The sequence below is a fragment of the Centruroides vittatus genome, unplaced genomic scaffold (assembly GCF_030686945.1).
Source record: "Centruroides vittatus isolate TY-2023 unplaced genomic scaffold, ASM3068694v2 contig_350, whole genome shotgun sequence".
Lineage (NCBI taxonomy): Eukaryota > Metazoa > Arthropoda > Arachnida > Scorpiones > Buthidae > Centruroides > Centruroides vittatus.
This window is the reverse complement of record NW_027122173.1, coordinates 1,907,033-1,933,279: the sequence shown is the minus strand read 5'-3', so window position 1 is coordinate 1,933,279 and position 26,247 is coordinate 1,907,033. Positions and strand designations below refer to the sequence as shown.

The following is a 26,247-nucleotide window of genomic DNA, read 5'->3' as shown; positions in this document are numbered from 1 at the left end:
TCTCAATTAAGATTAACTGGATTAGCTTCTGTAACAAGCAGTAACGGAAATATATATTGATAATGGTGCCAAGAAAAAAGTCTATAAAGAGTTATTAAACTTTGTTCCATTTTTGAATCTCTCTTTTTAATTAATTTTGCATAGATGATATTGTTAAATTGATATCTTTTTGTAACATACAATTATTTTTCTAATTGATTCTGAAATATTGTTGTAAAGAAGTGGAAATTTTTTCTTCAATCAGAATATCAGATTTAATAAAATTTAAAAATAAATATGGATTAACAAAGATAAAAAACTTTGTATTCTGTCTTTCCTTTTTGCCGTTTACACCATTCGTAGTCCTTTAGCACTTCACAAAATTTCAGAGACTACCTTTCTTTTGAGGCTACTGCCTCCACAAAAAAATGTAAAACCAAAATTGTATTAATTTTTACTTTAAAATGTGATATTGTGATTGTGGTATTAACACCAGAGGACGTTATACCTGGTTTTACATTTTTCTGCAGAGGCAGTAGCCTCAAAAGAAAGGTCGTCTCTGAAATTTTGTGAAGTGCTAAAGGACTACGGATGGTGTAAACGGCAAAAAGGAAAGACAGAATACAAAGTTTTTTATTTTCGTTAAGTCGTATTTATTTTTAAATTTCATTAAATGTAAATAACTCCAGCCACGTAAATTGTAATTTTTACTTCAGAATATCAGATTTAAACATTCTGATCAGTTAATTTGATAAAATTATTTTAAAGTTAATTTATTAAAAGAAATTCATAATTTTTTGAATTCCAGTAATCTAATATGATAGCATTTCCAGAATTTATTTCTGAGGTTGAAAATTTACTATTGATTTTATTAATAGTAAATTTTTATGAATATTACTATTCTATTATTTTTGGGCATAGATCTTTGATACAATGTATTAGAATTTTAAAATATACATTATAATTTTATTTATAAATAAATAGTCAAAGCTGATTGCCGTTATTGTACATTTGATATTTATATATTAAACAAATAACAAATATTTATATTTTAGTCACAACAAGATCATTATGAATTGAACTTAAGCAATAAACTTACAATGGAAAAACATACAAAAATATTTGAAGAATGGAAGACTGAACAGGAGCATATTTTAAAAGAAAAGGTATTTTTAATGTATACCCTATATTGACATTAAAAGTTCAGACAATTTTTTATTTTCATCAGTGATTAATAAATTTATTTTTTAATTATAAAAATGTAACAATAATAATAATAATCTGTATTATTGTATTTCACTTTAATAATAGGTTATCTCAAATATTTTCAGGTAATCAAGTAGTTAACCAATTTATATGTACAAGGTCTTCCAAAAGCAATGCTACCATTTTAAATCATTGTAATTATGTTAATTATTATCTGAGAACATTGTACAGTACATTACAACATTGGAAACTGCCAGTTTCGCATTTGCCCATTACAGTTTCTCAGTGCATGCACCTTGTATCACATGGCATGCATATGACTGATATTCAAATTCTTCCTACACTTGCTACAGCATATCTGTTGTCACTTCTCCCACAGCAGCCAAAATTCTACAGTTCCTGCAGCCCCTGCAGATTACTCATGTTGCGCAATGATGAGTGATTCTGACTTTAATAGATTCCATTCACAAACACAAAAAGCCTTTTCTGTTATGGAATCACCATTTTTATTTGTGACTCTTCCTAGAGATAGTAGACAACAAGATGTTTGAATGCAGATGGAAGATGAATATTGGACAGTTACTCTCTTGACTAGTGTATGTTGCATACTTCTTGGATAATAATTAACATAATTACAATAATTTAAAATGGTAGCATTCATTTTGGAAGACCCATGGTATATTTTTGATAGAGAGGGAATGTACAACAATTTTAAAGGTGTTTTATGTTTGCACATTATTCTCATTTACTTATAATAAATATGATTTTTGATAGTAAAAAATATTAAGTCATTTGAAATCTACACCTTTCAGAATTTATTTTCTGTAGTTCACTTGTTTTTATTTATAATATAGATCTATTTATTTTTTTTTTATATTTTATATTTCATTCTGTTATGTAATGAATTTTAATTAAACATTTTTTTTAGTTGAAACAAAAAGAAAAAGAACATATGGAAACATTAATATTAGAGTGGAAGAAACGTGACATGGAAAGAGAATTATTAATGCAACGTAAAGTAAGTAATAAAATTGTATTTTCTGACTTATCATATTTTCATTCAGAGTGTCTGCAGGTTACCTGTGTTCGAAAGGCACTTTGAAAGGGGTTGTGGGTTCAGCAGTTCGACAGTTATATGCCAAGTTTAAATTGCAATTACAAACTGATCAAGCAGCTTTTATATTTTTTTTGTATAAAAATTACTAGCAGTGTTTTAAGAAAACAAGTCTCTTATCTTTCCTTTAGTTCTGTTTTTTTATTTATGTTTAATCTATGCTTTAATTGATATTAGTAGACATTCCTGTTTGAATTTATATCTTGAAAGCTGATAAATTTCTGGTAATTATCCCCATCTACATAATGACATTATTTTAGAGAACTCTGATGGTTAACACATGTTATTGGGTTATCATCATTCTGATATGCTATAAACTTGTTGCTTCTTTCATTGTTACAAAGTGAATTTAGGTGAATAAAAATAACTATTTACATTTAAAACAATAGCTCTAGCTTAACTGTGCAATGTTTAATTTTATTTACCTACAGCAGCATTGCTTTCTGGTTTTTTTTTTTTTTTTTACCAAAATCTAAACTATAAGCAATGTCTTTACAATTTTGGTTTATTTACTGAATTTTTTAAAGTGTATTGTAGAAATTATTTTATATTAATTTAATTAACATTTCTGTATTATTTAAAATAATATTAAATATTTTCAAATTCAGTGAATCCTGGCACCATATTGTCAACCATTAAGGCCAGCACGAACTAGGCAGTGCCATTGCTTTTGACATGACGTCAAAGGGAAATTTTTATGGTCACGTAACTAGTTTGCTTTGACTGTCAGGCAAATTCAGAGCTTGTGACATCTTTCATGACATAGTTCTACAGAACGTTTAGCATTTTGTCTACCCCTCTACAAACTGTTGCTTGGTAGTTTGTTTTGTAAAATGATGATGACTTCATAGTTGATGTTAGCTTTGGCTGCTTCCCTTTGTTGGGTGTCAGAAATTTAATAAATAAATGAAAATGAAATTGAGCACTTGATAGATTTATACCATATTTTTGCAGAATGATCGGCATGCCACATCAAATGGGGAGAACAGCATGCTGGAAACTTCAGGATTACTGGCATGCTGGTTAAACTGCAACTAAAATATAAAATTAATCAGAACTAACAAAACTAGTTGTTAATTAAACATTAAAGAAAACATTCTTCTGAGAACAATGAACTAATAATAATGTAATTTAACTGACAAAATCAGGAAGAGTTTTCGTTTACAAGACAACAAAATAATTAACAACTTATTGGCATTAGTACTTGTAGCAGCAGTAGGTCAGTCAGTCAGTCAGTCAGTGTGGGCTACACTGACCATCTACTCTGACCTTAAAAATAACACCTTTCTCTCAAATTTCACACAAAGCCAAAGTTAATTGGTATAAGTTGAGATAATTTACAGCAAGTTTGTTAAATTTAATACATTTATTTTTGTGGTTTTGAATCAAATAACAATAAAATACACATAAAAAAGCACTTTTGGATTCCAAGAGCATTTTACGTCATTAGAATGACAAAATGAAGAAATTAAACATATAATCATAGTTTTTGATGTAATGCTGACAGTTTCATAGTTTTAGAATAAAGACATGTTTGTTTTTTTTTAATGCACCCTCTAGAGAGGGATGTATAGCCTTACTGCATGCTGGCATTCCCCAGGATAAACTGGCATGTTGGTTTTTACCATACAGAAATATCTGATAACATGCTCTCCCCAGATAGACCAGCATGCTGGCCATTCAGCGAAAATATGGTAAATTTTAATAAAATAATTTATATTGTTACTTCTATGAAAATTTATAAAACAGCTCTGTTACATAATCTTAGCGTAGATAAGACATGGCCAAAACATGAAGCACAAACACTTGTCTTTTTTGTGGCTTATGGTGCATGTTCCTTTCTCACAAACTTTCAAATGTGCATGAGTTTCATCGTTCACTGCCTGAAAAATCAAACTTCTTGGTCTAGAGGTGTTAAATAGACCATGTACTTTCCATTAAAGGCTATAATGTAGAGTGGTGTTGAATTAGTGATTGGCAGTCAATGGCCATCAGGTGGGCGATGATTGAACTAAATTTTTTTGACCAGTTTGCTTTGATATTGTCTAGTTTGTGTCAGCCTTTAAGAAATGAAATTGCTTTTTCTGGAAGACAAAAATTTATTAATGTATAAGGAATATTTTTGGCCTCTCTTAGATTGACATCAGCTTATACATACAAAATATGTTGAAAAATGGAACATCTGTTAAAAACTTATTACAGTAAAACCTGTGTAAATTGGAATTTCATGGTACTGAATTTTTTTCTTCTAGTTTGAACAGCTTTTAATATTTTTCTTTTTTATTTTACTGGATAAATGCCACACAGTTTATTTTTATAATAAAATTACACATACAAAAGATGCTTTATTACTATAGTTCTGTTCACCGTAACTTTGGATTATTGCCAAAGCTAAGTAGCTTTCTAACAAAGTCATTGTTATAATATATAATAATGATTTTTTAAATCTAAGTTAATCTAAACTGATTTTAAGTAAAGATTGAAATATTTAAATGCAAGAATTTGGATCATTTGATTCTAAAAAGTTCTTGTTTTTGAGAACTTGGGCTAGGTATTCAAATACTAAGAGTTCTCAGATTTAATCCTTATGAGCTCATGTAGCAGAAAACAAGCCAGTTTAAGAACTAAGAATTAGTGTTTCATTCTGCCATTAGAAATTTTAACCACATTACAGTGAATTTGAAATGAAGTTCTACTGAGCTTTTGAATTAGTAATTTAAGTGAGCTTATAAATATTCTCAATTTATTGATTGAAATGTTTAATTTATTCAGTTACGAGAATATCAGCAAATGGAAGAAAAGTTAAAACAAGCTCTTTCAGACATCGAAGTTAGAGAAAGGCATCTAACAATAAATGAAAATGAGGTAAGATAGTATTTTGGTGAACTGAATGAATCAGAATATTTACAGTTTATATACTGCAGATATTCCTATTTATTTATTAAGCAAATAAGTAGATTTTTGAATATTTTTTTTTAAATTATGATAATATAATTTTAATTAAATGTTGAAATAATTTAAATATAAGAAAAGTGAAATATTAATTTTTATAGATAAAATTTATTATGAACAGAAAGTGAATTATATGATTCCAAAGTTCAAGAATTTTCTGTTACAATTTGTATTTTTAAATTTTGGGTTTTGCTTGGCATAGATTTGTTTGGTAAAGGAAGTGTAAATTATCATTACTTTTGGGTCTATAATGACTCAAAAAGCAATAACTTATATTTTATTAATCATTAATAAAATGTTTTGAAATTTTTTTGGAAATTTTAAAAATAAATAAAATTATTTGCAGATTAAAAACAAGTAAAAACTACTCTTTCTTATCCGACTTTGAGTGATTTATTTTAGCAGACAAACAAATAACGAAATTAATACTAAACTTTAATTACCAATAACTTTGTGTTCATTGATTTCGCAAATTCCAAATGCATTTCGCTTACAACAAAGCCTCATTAGTGGACATAATGAACTTTAACAATTTCTGTTCCTTTTATGCTGGGTGTTTTTTTTTCCTCAGCATGCATCTACATTCATTCCAGTATTCAGATTTATCACATTTGCATATCCTACTATACAAAAATGTTCTATTATTCTTCTTTTGAAACAATTTTTATCTTTATATAATATTTTTACATTATTTCTATCTATTTTACAATTAACTTTATTACAATGTAGGCACCACGGTGATTCTTGTCTTTTTAACCTAATAGCAGCTTCATGTTCTTTTAGCCGTGTCTCCAACTTTTCTGTTTCTCCTATGTAAAGTTCTGGACTTGTTTACAAATTATCGTGTACTTGTCTAACACCTGCAACTTCGAGTTGGTTTTTCAACATATTTTAGTCTTTGTTATTTATGACATTAATTACATTTATCATCATGTTTTTTTGTTTTGCCACTATACACACAGAAAATTTCTTGAAAACTGGTTTATATTTTTCAAATAAATTATTTATATAAGGGAACTTAACATAATTTATTTGGTATTTGATTTTTAACATTATATCTGTGATTTATATAATATTTATACCACTTGCACAATGTATTCTTTGGATAATCATAAAATGTTTTGATTTGTCATTTTTTAAGAACTAAAGAATTTTATGTATTGTTAAAAATATTAAATGAATGTGAAGATCCAGACAGGGTCCATACTATTCACTAAAATTTGTTTTAAAAAAGTTTTAAAATATGAAAAAAATTATTTAGCTAACAATATTTTATATCTTTTAAAGTTTACATTTTGATGTGAACTGAAATAAACAATGTAAGTTGTAAGATCAACTATTTTTGGTTTGGAATGGAATTTGATGATATAAAACATAGACAATTGATCTTTCTCACAGCCTAAATTGGGCTTGATTTTCACTTGGAAACAGGTAGAGACCAATCAGAAAGTGAGGTTGAGAAACCAAGACCAGTAAGAATGGGCAATTGAGATAAAAACCCATTCTCAAAGACATGAGGATCTTTTATGAGTATCCACTAGTGTTTTAAAAGAAAACTGGATTTTTTGCAAAGATGTACTTCTTGTTTTGGTGTTTTTATTCTACCAAAAGATCTGTTCTGTGTCAAAAGAAGGGTTTCGTGCTCTCTTGAGGATTTTTCTCTGACCAGGTGCCCTACATGAAAAGCCAGAAATTCTTCAAGTCATCTGTTAAAATTTGATCTTTTTCTTAACTCTCATGAAGTCTATCATCTTTACTTCTTGAGATCCATCATTTACAATCACCTTCATCACTTGAGATGTCTGATCATTGGTAAAGTTGACCAAAGGTCTCAGTATTAAAAATGTGTTGAAGGCATTCACCGGACCTTCCTACAGCCAGCTGGCTGAAGACTACAATCTTTTTTCAATGGCAAGATCACAATCCTGCTAAACAGTCAACGTTCTACGAGTACAGGTAATTATCCATACTTATAGAGCATTGACTGTTTAGCAGGACTCAAATTAAACCTGGATCCTCTTAAGTTAGAAATATGTCATGGCTATGCCAAGAACACTAAGATATCTATCTCATAAAATAAACAGTTTTGTTTGTAGAAACAGTCTTGCTTCACTGCCCCCTATCCACATGCAACCTATCATCCCACATTCAATATATGGACCAAAACCTCATGGGGGGGATCATCAAATGAATATCAATTTTATACTCTCAGAATTAAAAAATAATTTTTATTGGTGTAATAGTGAATAAAAATGTTTTTACTTTCTCAGCTGTTATAATATAACAGAGGGAAAGTATAGCAATTAGTCAAAAAATGACCCCCTTAAGATTTTTACATTTTTGGAATAAGGGTCTTAAAATGTTGAGAAATGCAAAAAAATTCAGGGTAATTTCTGTATGTATGGGTGTGTGGGGGTCACAATTTTATTCACTCTGTTTGAAGCTTAATAACTCTCGTGCTTTTTGTCAAAAATTTCTGAAATTTTGCAGGGAGGTATTTTATTAGGGGGATTGATGCTGTTAAATTTTGGTAGTTAAAGGTCAAGGGGGTGGGGAGATAATGGGAGTCTTGTGTATCTCCATTAGGGTCAGACTTAATGATGATTTTACCCGTTATTAGCATTTACAATTTTCTATAAAACTCATTCCTTCCTTCAAAATTAATCTTTTTGTTATTTATAATATTTATTAACTATGCAGGCAACAGTTGATAAATATTTTGCATGGTTTTGAAATTTTTACTCCATATTTTTCTTTCTTAGGCTACTTCGGTGGTTAGTCTAAACTCTCTCTAATCAATCTTTAATGTTATTTTCCATGATTTGTTTTAATTTTTATATACAAATACACTATTTTGTCTAAAATGTTTAATTAATTGATGATTTTTTAATATAAATTTTAAATAATTATATTAATGTTTTAAATTAAAAAATTAACATAGTAATTTGTTTCTTTTAATGATTTTTGCTTTTAATATTTAAACTTTTAATTTAATGTTTATTGTATTTTGAAATGATTAATAAAAGCCATTTAAAAACTAAAAAGATGACTAAAAGGACTCCATTTTAGATTTCATTTTTACTCTTCTTTTGAAATTTATAAATTATTGAGTTTTGAAGTTTGGTTATATAAAAATAAGCTATAAAGAGAATAATAATAAATTATAAGAATGAAATGATATCACTTTTTTGTTGATATCATTTGATTTATTTAATTTTGTTAATTAATCTGATATAACAACACTTAATTTGTCTCTTGTTTTAGATTTTAAGATCAAAAGCCGATTTAAAACATCAGAAAGAAATTATGGAAAGGGAAGCCAATGAAATAATTAAACATATAAAGGAAGAAAATGAATTTATGATTGAAATTGAAAGGTATGTTTATAGCAAAGCTATTTTTATTAATATATGAATGTATATTAATAAAATTGTTTTTAGTATATTAGTTGATAAAAATGTTTTTAACTATTGTTTAATTTAGAAAATTTGTACAGTATCTATGAATTTTTAAAAACAGTTTGATGGCTATCAAACTGTTTTGTAACAATTCAAAATTTTATATTAATTTTCATAATAGATATTTTCTTTAAGAAGAAATGGTATACTTATTTTAGGATATTTTTGTGGTACTGTTTATTTTATTGATTTACAATGTTACATAACTAAAAAATTAAAATAGAAAATGTTTTTAATAAACTATTGATAACATTTGCAGATATTATAATAAAGAAAATATAAAAATCTTTTCTCTAATGACATTTAAATATAGACTATCACAATCATATGATACTGCTAATATTTCAAAATAGGTATAAAATCATGAAAAATACTTTGACCTTCTAAAACAGTGGTACCCAAACTTTCAATTGGCAGGCCAAATTGCATAAGTAATAGGTAGGTGGGCCACAAATATTTAGCATATTCCATATATACAAAATAATTAAGCTTGCTTCTATCATTTATAAGTGATGGATCAAATACGGTTGCTGGCTGGATTCACCTGTGCCCATAGGCCTGATTTGGGCATTACAGTTCTGAAAGTCACAAATCCATTTGTACTGAATACTAGTTACAAATTTCATTTTTTGATTTTTACACATGCATGTATCTGACATTTTCTAGATACATTATCAATGTGTCTAGAAAATGTCAGAAAAAATTTGTTAGTTTGAAGTTTGTTTTGTTCATGTTTCTTAATACATTGTGTTTTATTAATGAAAAATATTTATTAAATATGCAAAATCAATTTTGAAAAAACTTGTAATTTTGTAATTAAATGAAAATACATGAAAATGTAATTGCAAACTTTATGAGATTAATTTTTAAATACCTTTTTAAAAGTGTACTAAAACTGACATCTATTGAAATTGGTGTTTATGAATTAAGTTGGGTCATTGGTGTTAGCTTCCAAATTAAGACATGAAGATTTTTTAAAATAGTTTTCAGAGTTTAGTTATTAGAAATGTATGAGTATTAAACACATTTTGTTTATTTAGAAAAAGTTAATGTTGTAATTATCTTCAAATTAATGCATATGCTTGTATATTTTAATTCTAGATTGAATATTGAAATTTCTTCTTAACAGATATGTTTAAGTTTTAGATAATTTTATTTAAAAATTTTTGTAATAAAGATTAAAAAATTTAGGATGAAATATATTTGAAAAAATGTACAGTATTGAAGACTAAATTCAAATAGTCTTCTGAACATGAATTTACAATCACTGGAACACAGTTATCACTTGCAGAGTCAATCTTTCTTTATAGGCCCTTCTGTGCCAAGATTTACAAGTTCTTTAAAAGCTTTTGTAATATAATGGCTTTTTTTACTCTTTATTTTACAAAATAACTTTTACAATTATCTGATGTCACAGGAATTTTTAAATGACTTGTATAAATATAAGTTGAGAAGAGCCTATAAAGAAAGGTCAGCTCCACTAGTGTAACTGTGTTCCTGTTATTGTGAATGAATGTTCAGAAGGCTTTGAAAATTTTTTTCTATTTAGTCTTCAATATTCTACATTTTTTAAGATTGCTTATCCTTTATTAAACTGAATCATGTATCAAATTTAATAGTCTAATACAAATAATTCATTCTTGCCTATTGTAAAAAAATTTTCAAATCTCTTTGTGCTATTCCAATTTCTCACTTTTGTGTAAAAAATGTGTAAAAAATATACAAAAGCAATAGTACTGTATTTTCCAGCGTATAAGATGACTGGGCGTATAAGACAATCCCCGACTTTTACAGTTAAAATATAAAGTTTGGGATATACTCACCCTATAAGACGACCCCCGACTTTTGAGAAAATTTTCCTGGGTTAAAAAGTCATCTTATACACCGGAAAATATGGTAAGTTATTTTAAAATCTTAGATATTGTTAATATCAAGTGATCAAGATTATAGAATAAATTATTTCTTTTTACATCATTGAATTTCAGTTAGATAAAAATAATAGATAAATTGTTCTATATAAAACTGAGGAACTGAAAATAAAGCTATGAACTTCAAAAAGAAAGAAAAGAAAAGATTGTTTAATCTTTTCTTTAGAAGATTCATACTAGAAAATAAATTAACAATTTTATTGGAATTTAAAATATCAATACACCATCATTGATTGTAACTTAGGTTATGACTATCTTATGATAAAACAAACAACAGATATGACTGTTATGTATTTCTACCCCTACCATGATCCAACTTTGCTATTTCCACTTATATGACACTTTGTCTGTTCCAACGTTGCCACTTGTCTCTTTTTTGTGCATGTCTAGGTGTTGTGTGAAGATCAAAAAGGTCTGTGTTTTAAGAAAATTTGGTAAATTGTCATTAATTAATTATTTTTTAATGATGTAGCTGATTTTATAACTGATGAGCAGAAACGGTCTGATAATTTAATTAGAAAGTCATTTTCAATAGCATTCCAGAATTTGGGTTCAGATACTGAGCGTTGAAGACAGCCTTTATTTAATGAGCAAGTTTTTTAACAAAGCCCAATTTAAGCTTAGCTGTCTTTTAAGAGATGCTTAAGCAAGTAGAAAATATTTTGTAATACTTTGATATCTCTGAAAGTTTTAAAATTAGGGGTCATCACACATTGTCAAATGTGTCTTTGACATATAGAAATATTAACAGAGCCATCAATCTCTTCTTTCCTTGCTGTAGCACATCACACAATTTAACAAAGGGCATTTTTCAGAATGGTGGTACATGAAACCATATCGGTTATTGGTCAAAAACTTTCCATGAGGTGAAACATCGGAAATGGCAATTTACAATACAACTACTATTAATATTTGATAGAACACATGAACACATAATGTACTGTACATAATCTGGGATATACCTGTAATAATGAATACTTTTTGTAAACATGATCTTCTGAGGAATATATTGCAACAAACCAAATGTGTATAATGTTATGTTAGTACAGTAGAGTGTCGTTTATCCAAATCAATTGGGGACTGGGGTTGTTCGGATAACCGATTATGTACGAAAAAATATATTAACCTATCTGATGTTGAAATTTTTCTCTGTTGCATGTCACTTCATGCTGAATTTTTGTCAATTTTAAGCCTAAGCCTTAATTAAAATTTTTATAATAATAATCAACGCTATTATTTCGTTAAAAATTATTTCTTTATTTTGTACAAACAAAATAAATATATTGAAAAATATAAAAAACAAAAAAATTATACTTTAGAAGTTAATCTAGTTTCAAAAACATTCAATTCAGCACGACACAGTCCGACCAGACTGACCAGAAAGTTTTCAGATAACCAATGTTTCGGTTAACCGACTTTCAGATAAACGACACTCTACTGTATTCTGAAATGTGTAAAATTTATTTATTATTAATAGTTTGGCTTTAGATTTAAAATAATATTGAAATGAACTATTCTGGTGTCTTTTACTTATTATGTTACATAAATATATATTTTGTATATACGTCTTCCAATGCTATTATTTTCAATTACTGTAATTATGTTCATTATTATCCGAGAAGTAAAAGACATAAACCAATCAATAGAGTAACTGTCTGAGTTTCATCTCCTATTGAATGCAAATGCAGGGCTTAAAGTGACTTGCTTTTTTAGCTTTTTCTGAGGCAAACTTGCTTTTTTCACTTCTCATGTGAAATTTTTTTCTGCAAATGTGCTCAGGAGTGAAGTAGCGACCAGCACGCCCCCATAGACCTTATGGACTGTGCACGACATGATAAGGCGCTTATATATTTGGCATGCACCATTCGTTTTCTGCATTCTAACAGTGTCCTTCATTTTTCATTTTTCATTTCGACAGAAACTATAAAACTTGTAATGCGCATGCTCATTCGAACAGCCATGGTCAATCCAGCACCAAATTAAAAAATTAATTTGTAAATATTTAGCATTGAAAAACCACTATTTTTACTTTAATCTAGTTTTTTCAATATGCTTCTAGTCAAACTCAGTCAAAAAAAAAAATTTAATTTAATTATAATTTATTGAAGCTTTTAACTTTTTAATATTAGAAGGTAATTAGCATAAATTACATGGTGTCATGTTTCATCTTTGCTCCCGTTCAAGTTTATTGTCCTAGACATGCACCGATGTTTGTTTTTACTTCTACTGGAGTTTAGGCTTTTATTTCAACCTCAACCATTTTATTACGCAAAGTGGGGAGATGGGTGTCACATGATTGTGTACCTGACTTTTTACAAGTTTCTTTACCTTGAAAGTTTTTTTTTTTCTTGATTTTAATTATTATTAATTAACTTTTTTTGATGGATTCTTATATCTTTGTATTATCTGAAGTTGCAGATATAAATGCATAAAACTTAATTTAAGAAATTGTTTTTCTTATATTTTAAAATTCAAAAATAAATTAAATATTATTGGAAATGCTAAACTATAAGTACAGTGTGTTTTACATTATTATTGCAAACAGATATAGCCAGTTATTTTATAAATGTACAGTCAAACCTGTTTTTGTGCGGTCTTTTTCTGTGCGATTTTTTTTGTGCGCGGTATATGAAAATTTCAATCAAATTGGAACATAATTGACTCCTGTAAAATTTTTAAAAACTCTATTGGTTGTTTTCTATGACATCAGCAGGTTTTTTCATTTTTTATTCAGTAAAATTTTTTTCTCATACGTTTATTTCGGTCCCCTCTTATTTTAATAGCATAAAAACCATATATTTGAACAGATGCTGTAAGTTAGCTCCCCTCCAGCTTTAGACTGCAGGTGTGAAATTTCACTCCTTGTTAAATGAAATAACACTTCCTGCAGCTATATTTATCAAATAAAATCATTAATGATTATTTTTAACTTTTTAATGTTAAATTCGTATTTAAGTGGAAATACTTAATTAATATAAAAATTAAAATTCTTAGAGGATTTCTTCCCCATTAGGTGTTGCAGAAAAAGGCCCGAGGAGTTAGAAAAGCAATTCCTAGTTATTTCGTACGGTTTCGAGTTATTTTCTACGTGAGACTTTTTTTATGCGGTCCCTATTCACCGCATAAAAAAAAAATATTTTTTAAATTGTGTTGCGAAAACTATTTTTTATAGCCACTCGTGAAGTTTCGCATGATTTTTTTTTTATGCATTTTCTTTTATGCGGTCCCTATCCCCCGCATAAAAACAGGTTTGACTGTATTTATTATTTTAATTTTTATAAATTATTTAATTTGATGCAACGTGATCAATTAATTACTGCGGCACATTAATTACTTTTTCATTTCAGACATTAGAGTGTTATTTTAATGTAATTTTATACATAATGTATGTTTATTATAATTAATAAATCTATATAGGAATAATATCTGTGTCTAATAAAACAAAGCGATAATAAAAATAAAAAGCATGTATTGCAGCTCGATCATTTGTAAGTGAAATTTTATGATTTTAATTTTTAAAAAATGAGATTTTTATTTATAATTTCTGTAATTTGATCTGTGAATGCAAAAAACTAAACTTATCAATACTTCTGATAAATAGCACTGAGTTCAGCGTTAACGTAAATTCTTCTTTGCAGTAAATTCTTCTTGCAGTAAAAAGAAGAATTTACGTTAACACTGAACTCAGTGCTATTTATCAGAAGTATATACAACTTTGGCGTGAGTTTACTTTTATTTTTTCTATAAACTTATCAAATATCAACTTTCTATAAATAATTTTATCATTTACTTATTGAAGTCAGATTTGTTAAATTTCACAGGATTGTATTATTTTTCAACTTCAGGGTAGTAGAAAGCTTTGTATATTTTCTCCCGTGAAAGTAATAGATTCTGCCGGTTCCCCACTGTGAAGGACAACAAACTGCTAAACGTTTAATTACATTGTTTTCATAAACTCTCTTTTCTGTCAGTTGTGGGTCCAATGACTAACAAATTGTTTTATTATCAGGGGAATAGATTTGGAGACTAGTATTACTAGTAATGGATTCTGTTATTTTATTTTTAATCATTTAAAAAATATTGATAAAATTACCAAATAAATGTTTGGGTCACAATTACTAAGTGGTATTGCTACATAATGAACATGCAATCCACTGATTCTGTGAGAAGTTTTTTATTTTTTTCTTCTTTAATTACATTTTTTAAAATAAAGAAATCAAAAATTGTACTCTGAAATAAATGGAATTTGAAATTTGGCATGTTATATGGAAACACATTCTGGTAGTTATGTTACTATTCCATTTGCTTTGCTGTGTAATGGTGGGAATTCCATACCAGGCACATGAAAACTTAATGCGGGCCTGTTCTGGCTTAATGCAATCTTACTGGTCACTTTTCTGGAGTATAAACTCAGCCTAACTATTTTCATATTTAATCTTTTCAGTCCACTTAATAATCAATCTAATATCATATGCAATGTTATTGATACAAAATGTGTGTGTGTGTTTGTGTGTTTTTTCAATAATGCCTGTTTTAGTTTACTTTAACACTATTAGCTTTTTTTCAGTGTGAACTCTCTTTTCTCGCTTTTTTTCACTGCCATGACTGCTTTAAGCCCTGCAAATGTCATAACTCTAGGAAGTACCAAAAATGAAAATGGGAACTCCACAATAGAGGTGTTCTATGTTCTGCTGTTTCAGAATTGGAATTGCTCATCATTGTGCAACATGAGTAATTTACAGTAGCTATCTATCTATGAGTAGAATTATGGCTGCTGTAGGAGTGACAACAAATATAACATAGTGAGTGTAGGAAGAATTTGAATATCAGTTGGATATGTGATGTGATACAATGTTCCATGTGATACAATGTTCATTTATTGAAAAATTGTAATGGGCAAATGTGAAACTGTCAAGTTTTCTGATGTTTTAATGTATATTACAATATTTGCAGATAATAATTAACATAATTATAATACCGTATTTACTCGCATACAAGACGATCTTGCATATAGGACTAAGTGTGACTTTAAAGATCAAAATAAAGAAAATTAGATTTATTAATACAATTCTAATTTTATTTTCTTTAATCACAAATAAAATATTAAACAAATGTAAATGAACACATTGTCCTGCAAAAATTACTGGCATTTTAAACTTTAAGGAAAAATCTTCTAAAATCGACAACAATTTGTTCATGTAAAGCTGGACAATAGGGGAATCTTTTTTTGCCAATTCTTAACAATCAAATCCACTCTCCGTTGGTTACACTTATGAGTTTCTCCGAATTCTGGTTTCTGAATAATCATCTGTTTTCACATGGGAACGGATTAAAACTTATATTGGACTTCCATGTGATTTTGGAATTTCAATCTGGAATTCAATTCAAAAGCTTTGCTTTTCCTATTGCTATTCATCTTTAATCCTGACAATATACAAGAATAATTCAAACGATCCAGATAAAATACTTATGTTTTTAAGAAGGTGAGCATCCAGTAAAAAAATGCAAATATACGGTTCTAGCCCGATAATTTGGCATTGGTTGATCATTAATATACGGTTCACAAAAATTATTAATATTTGTAGAATCCTCGCAATTTGCTCGCACATATAGGATGACCTAGGTTTTTGAAGCAGTGAAAAATGAATAAAAATCTTGTCTTATATGCAAGTAAATACAGTAATTTAAAATGCTATTAATCGGATATAAATAATTTGAAATTATTTTTTATTTGCAGAAGTAAAATAGAAGAGTTGCAGCAAAAGTGTAAAAGTTATCAAGAACAAGTAAGTTTAGAGATTTTAATAAGAAAGATTTTATAATTTGTCTTAAAATTTTATAAATTTTAAAATGTCACATGATCACTGATGTCACTGCAATGTAAGTGCAATCACCGATCCAAAATTGATAAAACATTTATTCTATAGCTAATATTTCCACAAAATAAGTAGTTTATATATACTTTCTGCCAGAACATAAAATGAATATAACTTTATATTTGCTGATAATTATATATTGTGATATAAACAATACATAATTGTCATTGTAAGCAGAACTCACAATTTAATCATGAACAGACAACTGAAAGCTAAAGATACATTCATAAAGTTGAAGGAGATAAACAATTGTTTACTGAAAATTTATGACCAGCTAGGTAAAGTAAGTGATATTTTCTAAAGAACATTGATAAATCCATTATTTCAACTATATATGACATAAACTACCATTCTAATAGAAGATGCAGCTCTCATATATTTCTGATAGGTGATATATGGCTCTTGTCATGATAAGCTTTGGCCATTCCTGATAAAGACTATTTAATCAAACCTGGAAAAGTTTAAATTTGAAAAACTTGGAATTTTTTTTATATCCTGTTATAGTAATCAAATTTTCAAATTATTTTGTTTTATAAATATGAAAACGTTTTATTCACTTTTATTAAGTCTGTTATGCTGTTTGATTTTATAATTTTTCTATTTGTTATAATAATTATTTTTATTTAACTGAATAATAATCTATTACAATGTGTAAAGTAATTTCATTTTTTAATGAGACTAAATGAGGTTTGGGTTGAAATAAATAATGTTAAAAATATTATTTAGATAAAGTAAATTTTAATTATAAATTTATTATTCCTAATAGCTAGCTGATCTTGAGAAGAAATTAAAAGAAAGAGATATTCTTATCCAGTCAATGAAAGAAGAAAAAGAAGGAAGTCGAGAATCATATTTACAAGCAGATGTAAAAGTTCTAACAAATGAAAAGGTTTGGAGAAATTTTACTACTAACAGTAAACTATATTGAAATTATTCTAAATAATGAATTGTAAGTGGTTAAACTATTAATATCTTTTAGAACAGAGGTTCCCAACCGGTGGTCTGCAGAGGTCTGCAAGAGTTAAAATATGGTCCGCGAAAGATTTAAAACATTTATTCATTTTAAATTATTATTCCCACATTGATACAAACTGAATTTAATTTTTACTAAAAATGTTGTGTTTTCTATTATAATAGTACTGTTAAAGCATGTTACTCTTGAGTTTAACAATTACTTATGTTAAAAGTTTTGATTAAAGTTTATTTTTAGATTGACACAGTTTATTTTTCTTAAACCTTGTGGTCCCTGGTCAAAAAAAGGTTGGGAACCATTGTTTTAGAAGATGCAGGATTTATATGTTTTGGACTTGAAAAAAGAGAATTTTTTACAAAAACTTTATCTAAATTTAATATAGATTAACTTGAATTTTATAAAATAAGTGGAAAACTAGAGGAAAATACTATATCTACATTCACATTTTACCTTATCATATAGATATGATTAGATGAAATTTAATCAGGTATTTCTAGTATTCTGATAGAATCATTCATATTATATCTATACATCTACATGCCATTTAGTCTTCAATAAAATATGTTTAACTTTCACTTAGACTGAATTTAAAAAAAAAAATCTCTATTCTAACAATGAAACTTTCTGATAAAAGTAAAACTCATCACCAAATAGTAGTAGTAGTAGTCTTTGTAATATGCATTTTAAACTCTAGTGTAACAAAGTGGAGACACATTAGAGAGTATATAGATTACCAAGGAATAATTAAATTCAGTTACAAAAACAGCAATATTAAATACTTAAAATTGTAAGTTGTAAATACTATAGTAAAAAACATATTAGATTTGGACATTTATGTATGCAGTGGTACTTCAGTATTCAAACTGCTCTCAACTCAAACAATTTGGTATTTGAATACATGTTTGAGGGGGTGAAAATCACTCAATAGTCATCTGTTTGCTTGGCACTTGACTGAACAAACCCAACCTGCTAGATCCAATTTTTAATTAATAACAAATATTTTAATTTAACTTTAATTTTGTCGTCCATAAAAAGTTTTCTATGATAAAAATGAGTAACTAATTTAGAAATAAAATTTAATTTTATAATTTGCAGATAGATTTGATGAAAAAATTAGAAAAAGCCTTGTCTTCTAAACAACGATACAAAGATCAGTGGGGACAAGCTTTAAGGAAAATTGCACAATTAGAACAACAAGTACTAGATCTTGAAAAAAGTGCATGGTTAAAGAAAGAAGAATATGAAATTATTCATTTAAATAAATTAGCTAAAGTAGAAGAAGGCATTTTACAGAGTGAAAAAGAGACTTTGAATCTAATAAAAGATAAAATATCAAAGTAAGTTTTGTTTTTATTTCAAATTTTATATTGTATATAAATAATAATACAAATTAATAAACAAACAATTATAATATGTTTGTTGATTGATGTTGATATTGATATTGATGTCAAATTTGACAAGGAATATGATTATTACAAATTGAAGATTAAATACAAAAACATTTTAATGTTTTCTTACAAACATCCATTCACAACCATCAGAACACAATTAGCCCAAGTGGAGTCAACCTTTTTTCATAGACTCTTTTCCATCTACACACCTGCAAATTGATTAAAAGCCTCTCTGGTATTGGATTTGGATTCTTGAAAGAATGAAATTAAAAATCTAGAATAGAATGTGTTGGTAAAATATTACAAATTTATAATATTTTACTAATAAGTTCCATTCTGGATTTTTAATTTGCATTATTAATAAATTATTATTATCATCATCATCAAACAATTATTTTTCCAAACAGTAGATTTAAAAACTATGAAAATTTTTAGCATCTTTTGATTATTAATGTAATTGTAACTATATTAATAATCAAAAGCTAATAAGTTTACTACATAATGTTAAGTTGATTAGAAAAAAATTGTTTTCAGAAGGAATTGAAGTTTTGCTTTTTTTATTTATGAATTAAAAAAATTTTTGTATTTGAAATAAATAATGAATAGAAGATTTTGTTGTTTAATTTTTAATATTTGTATGAAAAAACTTTTTGTAGTCTTTTCCTTACACAAATTAAACTTTTTTTAATATTTGCTTTTAGAAATGATATACCATTAATTACTGAAGCACCATCATACAGTTTCAATATATTGCCAAAACCTTTATTGTAATTCCATGTAGTTCGTTGCATGTTTTTTGTACAACAATGTAATTGTGGTAGAAATAAAATTTTAATATTTTGAATATCTGAATTTATAAATTACATTTCAGAAAACTTTACTTATTATAGAAAGTTTGTTCAGGTTGAATATAAGGCAGTTGATATGAATAAATTTAAGAAAAAAGTATTTTACATAGTGTTCATAAGCTTTATAGTAGTATGTAGTATATTTCTATCAAATCATAGGACATAATTTAGTGTAATAGGAATATTTTGGCTATATGTTCCATATTAAGATACATTTTTATTTCAAGGAATATATTTTGCTCACACATACACATTTCTATTTGGGACTGTTAGTTTATTTTCAAGGTATCCTGATGGCCAATCTTAATGTATTAGCATTATTTAACTTCTTCAAAATTTTATTGGTAATCTTTAAATTTTTTCTGATTATTATTTTTCTATAACATCAATGTCAAATGGTGTGAACATTATATGATGTGGTTGGTGGTTTGTTGCCCAACAGCATTTGTGGAGAGAGAAAAGACTAGGCCACATTTTTATCCAACAACCTACTCTATGATACAGAATTTCCAAACAAAAATGGCTACTTTCATCAAGATAGTGCTGTTATTGGTTTTTTTTTTTATTGGCAGTCAAAGATGATGAAAGGAATAAGATGATTGGTGTTGCTAGTTGCTACTCTTAAATTGGCATTAGTATCATCCAAGACATTTAATGATTGGTTGTTGTTGGCAATAAGTTTTTGTGTTTTCCAAACTTTCAGAAAACCAATGTTGGTTAACTTCCTTGTCAGGTAGCATGTTTTGTGATGTCAAAATTGGCCAATACACCACATTAGACAACAAAATCATGTAGCACATCCTGCTTTAATGTTGTAACATACAGTGTCTGTGGGTAAGATCATTTCTTCATTTGTACTGACTTGCTTTATGGTTTTTGAGTTTCTTTTTTTCATTACATTGCAGTTTAATTATATATCACTTAAATGAATTAAAAATTTTATAATTTATTATATAATTTCAGATTTCTTTCTAATATTACATATTTAATATAAGTAAGTTTTATTATCAGAAATTAAATTAGAGAAGTAAATGATTTTTAATGATTTACAATCTGTTCATGTGAAACAAACCTGTCATATTTTAAAAATTTTAATCTAATACAGTAGAATCTTGTTTTAATGAATCACTCAGGCTACTGAAAGTTTTCCATTGTTCCAAGAATTTATTATATTTCAAATACCTGATTTCTCATATATCTGGAAAATATTCATTACTCAAAAAGAAATTCCATTTTTAACCTCCTACACTCAAGAAATACATGTAGTTGAAATTATTTAGTCTCTTGAGATTTTTATTCTTTATTCAACAGAAACATGTATGCTCAGGATTCCTACCCACCTGGAAAGTCAGGGATTTTCATTAGTGTTTGGAAAAAGTCAGGAAATTTTAGCAGTCAGAAAATTTTCTGTCATGGCTGTCTTGTTGATTTTTTTGCTGACAATATGGTTGATTAAGTGTAGCCATCTGCAGACAGCAAGAAGTACTGTTGTGCAATGCAACTTATGAGCAGAGGTGCAAAATATTTTCAGGACTGAAAATTTCTTTCAAACATACACAAAATTTTCCCAAAAATTATTGCACACAAAATAAAACCATTACAGTATTCATGAACCAATTAATAAGTATTATTATTATTACATAGTTTGGAAAATTCAAATTAAATCATATAATTAAATAGGTCTACCATACAATTTTCCATGAAACACTGAACTGATACATTAACAAAAATATTTTACAATTTCCATGATGACTTGGGATTTCTTCTAATTTAATTTTGAAGTTAAGACTATTTACAAAAATATACATTTTTGAGTCTATCCATTTATCCTTTAACACAACCACAGAAATAAGTTACATTGGATTGAAGAAAAAATTTCATTAAAAAACAAATAATAATAGATAAAAATTCACAAAGTTGAAAACGATATCAAACATCAGTCTTTTATTTGAGGACCTGATGCTTTTACATTAAAAACAAGAGTAAATCTTCTCACCATGTCATCAAGTCCTTAGCCAATTTATACTGCTTCTATCCCTTTGGTGGTAGGTAAGAGTCATTCATTTCATTTATAACTTGTACCTACCACCAGAGGGATAGAAGCAGTATAAATTGGCTAAGGACTTGATGACATGGTGAGAAGATTTACTCTTGTTTTTAATGTAAAAGCATCAGGTCCTCAAATAAAAGACTGATGTTTGATATCGTTTTCAACTTTGTGAATTTTTACCTATTATTATTTGTTTTTTAATGAAATTTTTTCTTCAATCCAATGTAACTTATTTCTGTGGTTGTGTTAAAGGATAAATGGATAGACTCGAAAATGTATATTTTTGTAAATAGTCTTAACTTCAAAGTAAAAAATATTTTAGTTAAAAGAACTCTCTAATTTAAACACTTGTCGTCATCATCATCATTTCAGTTAAGGATGAAAAAACTAATATTGATTGTTTATGTGAAGAATTTGTTATAAAATGCAACAGGGAGAGAGCATTGCAAAACAATGGGGGATCAAACTAAGTCCCAAATATAACATACATCAATATCAATTGTCACTTTTAGATTTTAAAAAAGCTGTGTTATTTATTAATACAGCTAATGTATTATTATTATTGTAATACAAGATGGCGTACATTGTCAGACGGCATTAAAATCTTTTCTTATACGTAGTTTTAGCGATACAAAATCATCATCATCATCATGTTAACGAATGTTTCAAATTTAGAACAGAACGTTACTACATGCAGTATAACATCCTCAACATCTAAATATTCTAAACACTCAAATTTCACAGTGGAATTTGAGGCTTGAGTACAAAAAGAACAAAATTTGAAATAAAAGGCAAACAAAAACAAAAGATGCAACAAAACTCTCAAAACATTTTTTAAGGCATGAATTCATGGTGCCTTAACACTGGATGACTAGGTTAGTGTAGCATCATGGTTGAAGAATTTAAGTGTGATCTACAAGTGGAAGTGAGGAGGAATTTTGCAAAATGTAGATATTCCACAGAGCTGACCAGAAAAATCATGGAGTCCAATTTCAACCCCTTGTGGACTCAAACCACCCTCTTCAGGGGTCACACCAATTGTAGGGTGTTATTTATTTGAGAAGCCCTGCTCCATACTGTGCTCGTGCAATTCACCTACACTTGAGCTTCCTAACTGACAGAAACTGTACATACTGTAAGCACAAAGAAGCAAAGAACTTATACTCATTAGCACTTCACTCAACTTCACGATTTGTTAAAAATCTTATTTATCTTGGTTTGTTTTGATGCCACATTTCTGCATATTGAATACAAAAATTGCTTGACATTAACAATGTCATATACAACCTGTTTGTTTATGCTGAAAATTATCAGGAAGGTCTTCACAACTTGGAAAGACTCTATGACCTGCTAAATTTCAGCTACTTAGACCAGTGTCAGAATGTTCATTAGATGGTTCCTCCTTAATTGTATCAGCCTGCTGACTCTGTACAGTCTTCAATTGTACATATCCCAGATGTAACAAGTGCATCACCAAACTCTACAAATTCCAAGAAACACCCAAATATTAACTATACATTGAAAAAACATGAAGTGTACAATAGTTGGGGCTAGAAAAAAAACCTGTTGTTCCAAGTTACAGATCCTCTAAAAGGAGGGTAAAATTACATTGATTTGACAGAACCTGGGAAAAAAATTTGTTATTTTCTGAGATGTCGTCATTTTGAAATCTGTTAAAATGAGATTTTGCTGTACAAAGTACATAAATTATAATAAAATATGTAGGAAAGTGTCAAAATATACAAAGACATAAAATTGAGACTATGCATATCAATTACATATAGTATTATTAAATTAGATTAATGGGGGAAATATCTAATGTTCTTAGTTGACAAGTTTAATCTTGATTAACAATCAAAATATTTCATTGGTTAACTGATTATCAATTAAGTGATCTGTGATTTTCATTGACAGTCATTTTTACTTTAATTATTATCAATAATTATGATGTTACAGCATCTGCTGATAAAAACAATTATGGGTTCAATAGTAAAATAAGAATGAAAAAAAAATTGTAGAGCATTTTATTAATAATAACAAATGCCCATTTTCATAAACATTTTAACATACTACAAAAGTGGGATGATAAAATATGAATGCATTGTATTGTTCAGTGTTATAACAAAAATCACCATGCTAAATGAAATAATCAATATGCATGCAATTTAGAAGTACCTATTGTTAGTTTTGAAATATAATTGTACTAATATTTTAAATATACTACATAAATTAATTTAGAAAGAAAATATGACAATTTTAATATAGTTAATTTGAGATATAATATTTTGTAATTTTCTTAATTTTATAAATAGAACTATTTTCAAATAAGAGATTAATGCAGTTTTTTAATTAGTTTTACAGAAAACTCTGATGAAAGTGAAAGTCCAAAAGAAAGTAATTCCGAAAATATTGGACATTATCCTAAAAGTGCAGATACTATCCAAAAAACTTTTCTAAAGTCTTCTGCTGCTGGCACTACTACTACTACGACTACAACTGCTGCTATTACTACTACTGCACTGGAAAACGATTCATATCATGATAGTAAAACTCTAGAATATTTACAAAGACTGAAAGATGAAAAGAAAACATTATTGGACACTGGTGTATATACTGAAGATGATAGAATAATAATTGAATTAAATGAACATATCCATAAAGCAATGAACCAGCTTTAATAACTTTTTATAGATACCTATAATTCATTATTATATTAAATATATATATATTAAATTGATTATGCATCTTGAAAAGGTATTTTCATATATGAAAATATAATAGAGAATGAAAAATAATTCAAATAATTCTATTCCAGAGAAATACATTAAATTAATACTTGTATATAATTCATGTAAATAATTATGTGGATTAAATTAATACCCAATGCTGTTTTAAATTATTTCTTGCCTTATTGATATTGTTTGAATTACATTTTTTATATAAAATATATTTGTCGAATATCCTAATTCTAATTTGACTCATGCAGTCAATCCATGACCTGGGTAAGCTCTGCAAAAATGAATACAGCTAACCCCCGTATAACACGGCACTTCTATAGCACGTGTAGGGCAGAGGGCGCCACCGCGATTTTGGCGCGCTGATCGAACTTTGCTCTCGGACGCTGTCAAGGAGACGTTTTTCTTTTTGTTCCGTCCCGACCTAACCTACTGTAAATACCTGTTAATAGTGAATGATACTAATGTATATATCTAGCAAACGTGACGAATAAAGTAAGATACTTCGCGAGGATCAGTGTCTCCATTAATTCTCACAGACGAACAAAGGATGCGCCGTCGAGATCGAAGCGCTCATCATCCAAGGTAGGACCAAACTCGAACCAATTCTACCGAAACGCGCCGACGGATTTTAGTCACATCGCTAAACACGGATTCACTCCAATACGGTTCGAGAATTGGGTAAAACCCTCGTACAACATGAAATGTAATAAAAACCATTAAAAGTGAACTTTATCTAATTTGAAATTAAGAAAATCCCTGTACAACAGTTCAATAAACGTAATGAAGCTTTTAAGTGCGAAAGATGCCTCATTTGACATTTTTCATTCGAGCACGTATGTACTATCAGATTTTCATGCATAATTTTCGTGAACTATTAGTATATAAGTACAGTATGTAAATTTTCTTTTCCCGCCTTCTGTCGATACACGTGGTCCTTCGCGAAACTTGTTGCAGTGTTGCCAAATCTCGACGCGTCTCGTTTTGTTTGCCAGGAGTGCATATACTTTTGGAATCAAACTGATCCAAGATCACTTCGATCGTTCAAATCGTGTATACAAAGGAACTACTGTAATCCGATCAATCTCTATTTGCGTATACAAACGCCATCTAGGATCAACTGGATCGCGATCAAAGTAATCCGAGCGGAGAGTAGGATCGTTTGGATCGGATAAGAGATTAAAGATGGCGTTGTTGGTGTCCATGGTTGAAGTTAAGCTTACAGTAAATAACGAAGAAACAGGTTTAATTGTTTAGAAGGAAACTTATTTAAAACTTATAAATGACAAGTAAAAACATCCTTATTAAAATATCCGATAAACTGAGATGAAAAAATAAGTATTTAGAGACAATTTTGCTAGATTGTACAGTACAGCAAGAATGTATGGAGTGCACTTTCATCTTTTCTGCAAGTTTTAATTTTGTGAAATTTTTATTTAAATTTTATTTTGTGGAAAACAATTTTATTCACAGAGTAATACGATTTAAAAATTCGTATGAATGAGCACAAACAATTTTGTCAAATAAACGATAATTCATAACAGCGTATGTCGTTTAATACTAACTACAGTTTTAATATCGAGGGATTTTAATTTAATTAATTGATCCTTGTTAGTTAACATATACAGAATTTCAAAGATGATATACGTATAATAATTTTAAAATTCAGTATATGTTAACTAATAAGCAGAGACTATTATTAACTAACAAACGTTTTCCGCCGACTTCGATCCTACT

At 28.0% G+C, this 26,247-nt stretch overlaps 1 protein-coding gene across 1 annotated transcript in view; it reads left to right on the top strand.

Annotated features, from left to right (window-relative positions):
- LOC136974574 (centrosomal protein of 120 kDa-like) overlaps positions 1-24,496 on the top strand; it is an 82,129-nt gene extending 57,633 nt beyond the window's left edge. Inside the window, exons 15-22 of the mRNA XM_067269489.1 lie at positions 1,035-1,145; positions 2,114-2,203; positions 5,072-5,164; positions 8,516-8,628; positions 16,375-16,423; positions 17,280-17,402; positions 18,582-18,823; positions 24,129-24,496. Of these exons, the coding sequence (XP_067125590.1) occupies positions 1,035-1,145; positions 2,114-2,203; positions 5,072-5,164; positions 8,516-8,628; positions 16,375-16,423; positions 17,280-17,402; positions 18,582-18,823; positions 24,129-24,453 (1,146 nt within the window). The 3' untranslated portion in view covers positions 24,454-24,496. The remainder of the gene's footprint in view (positions 1-1,034; positions 1,146-2,113; positions 2,204-5,071; positions 5,165-8,515; positions 8,629-16,374; positions 16,424-17,279; positions 17,403-18,581; positions 18,824-24,128) is intronic.
- The last annotated feature ends 1,751 nt before the right edge of the window (positions 24,497-26,247 follow it).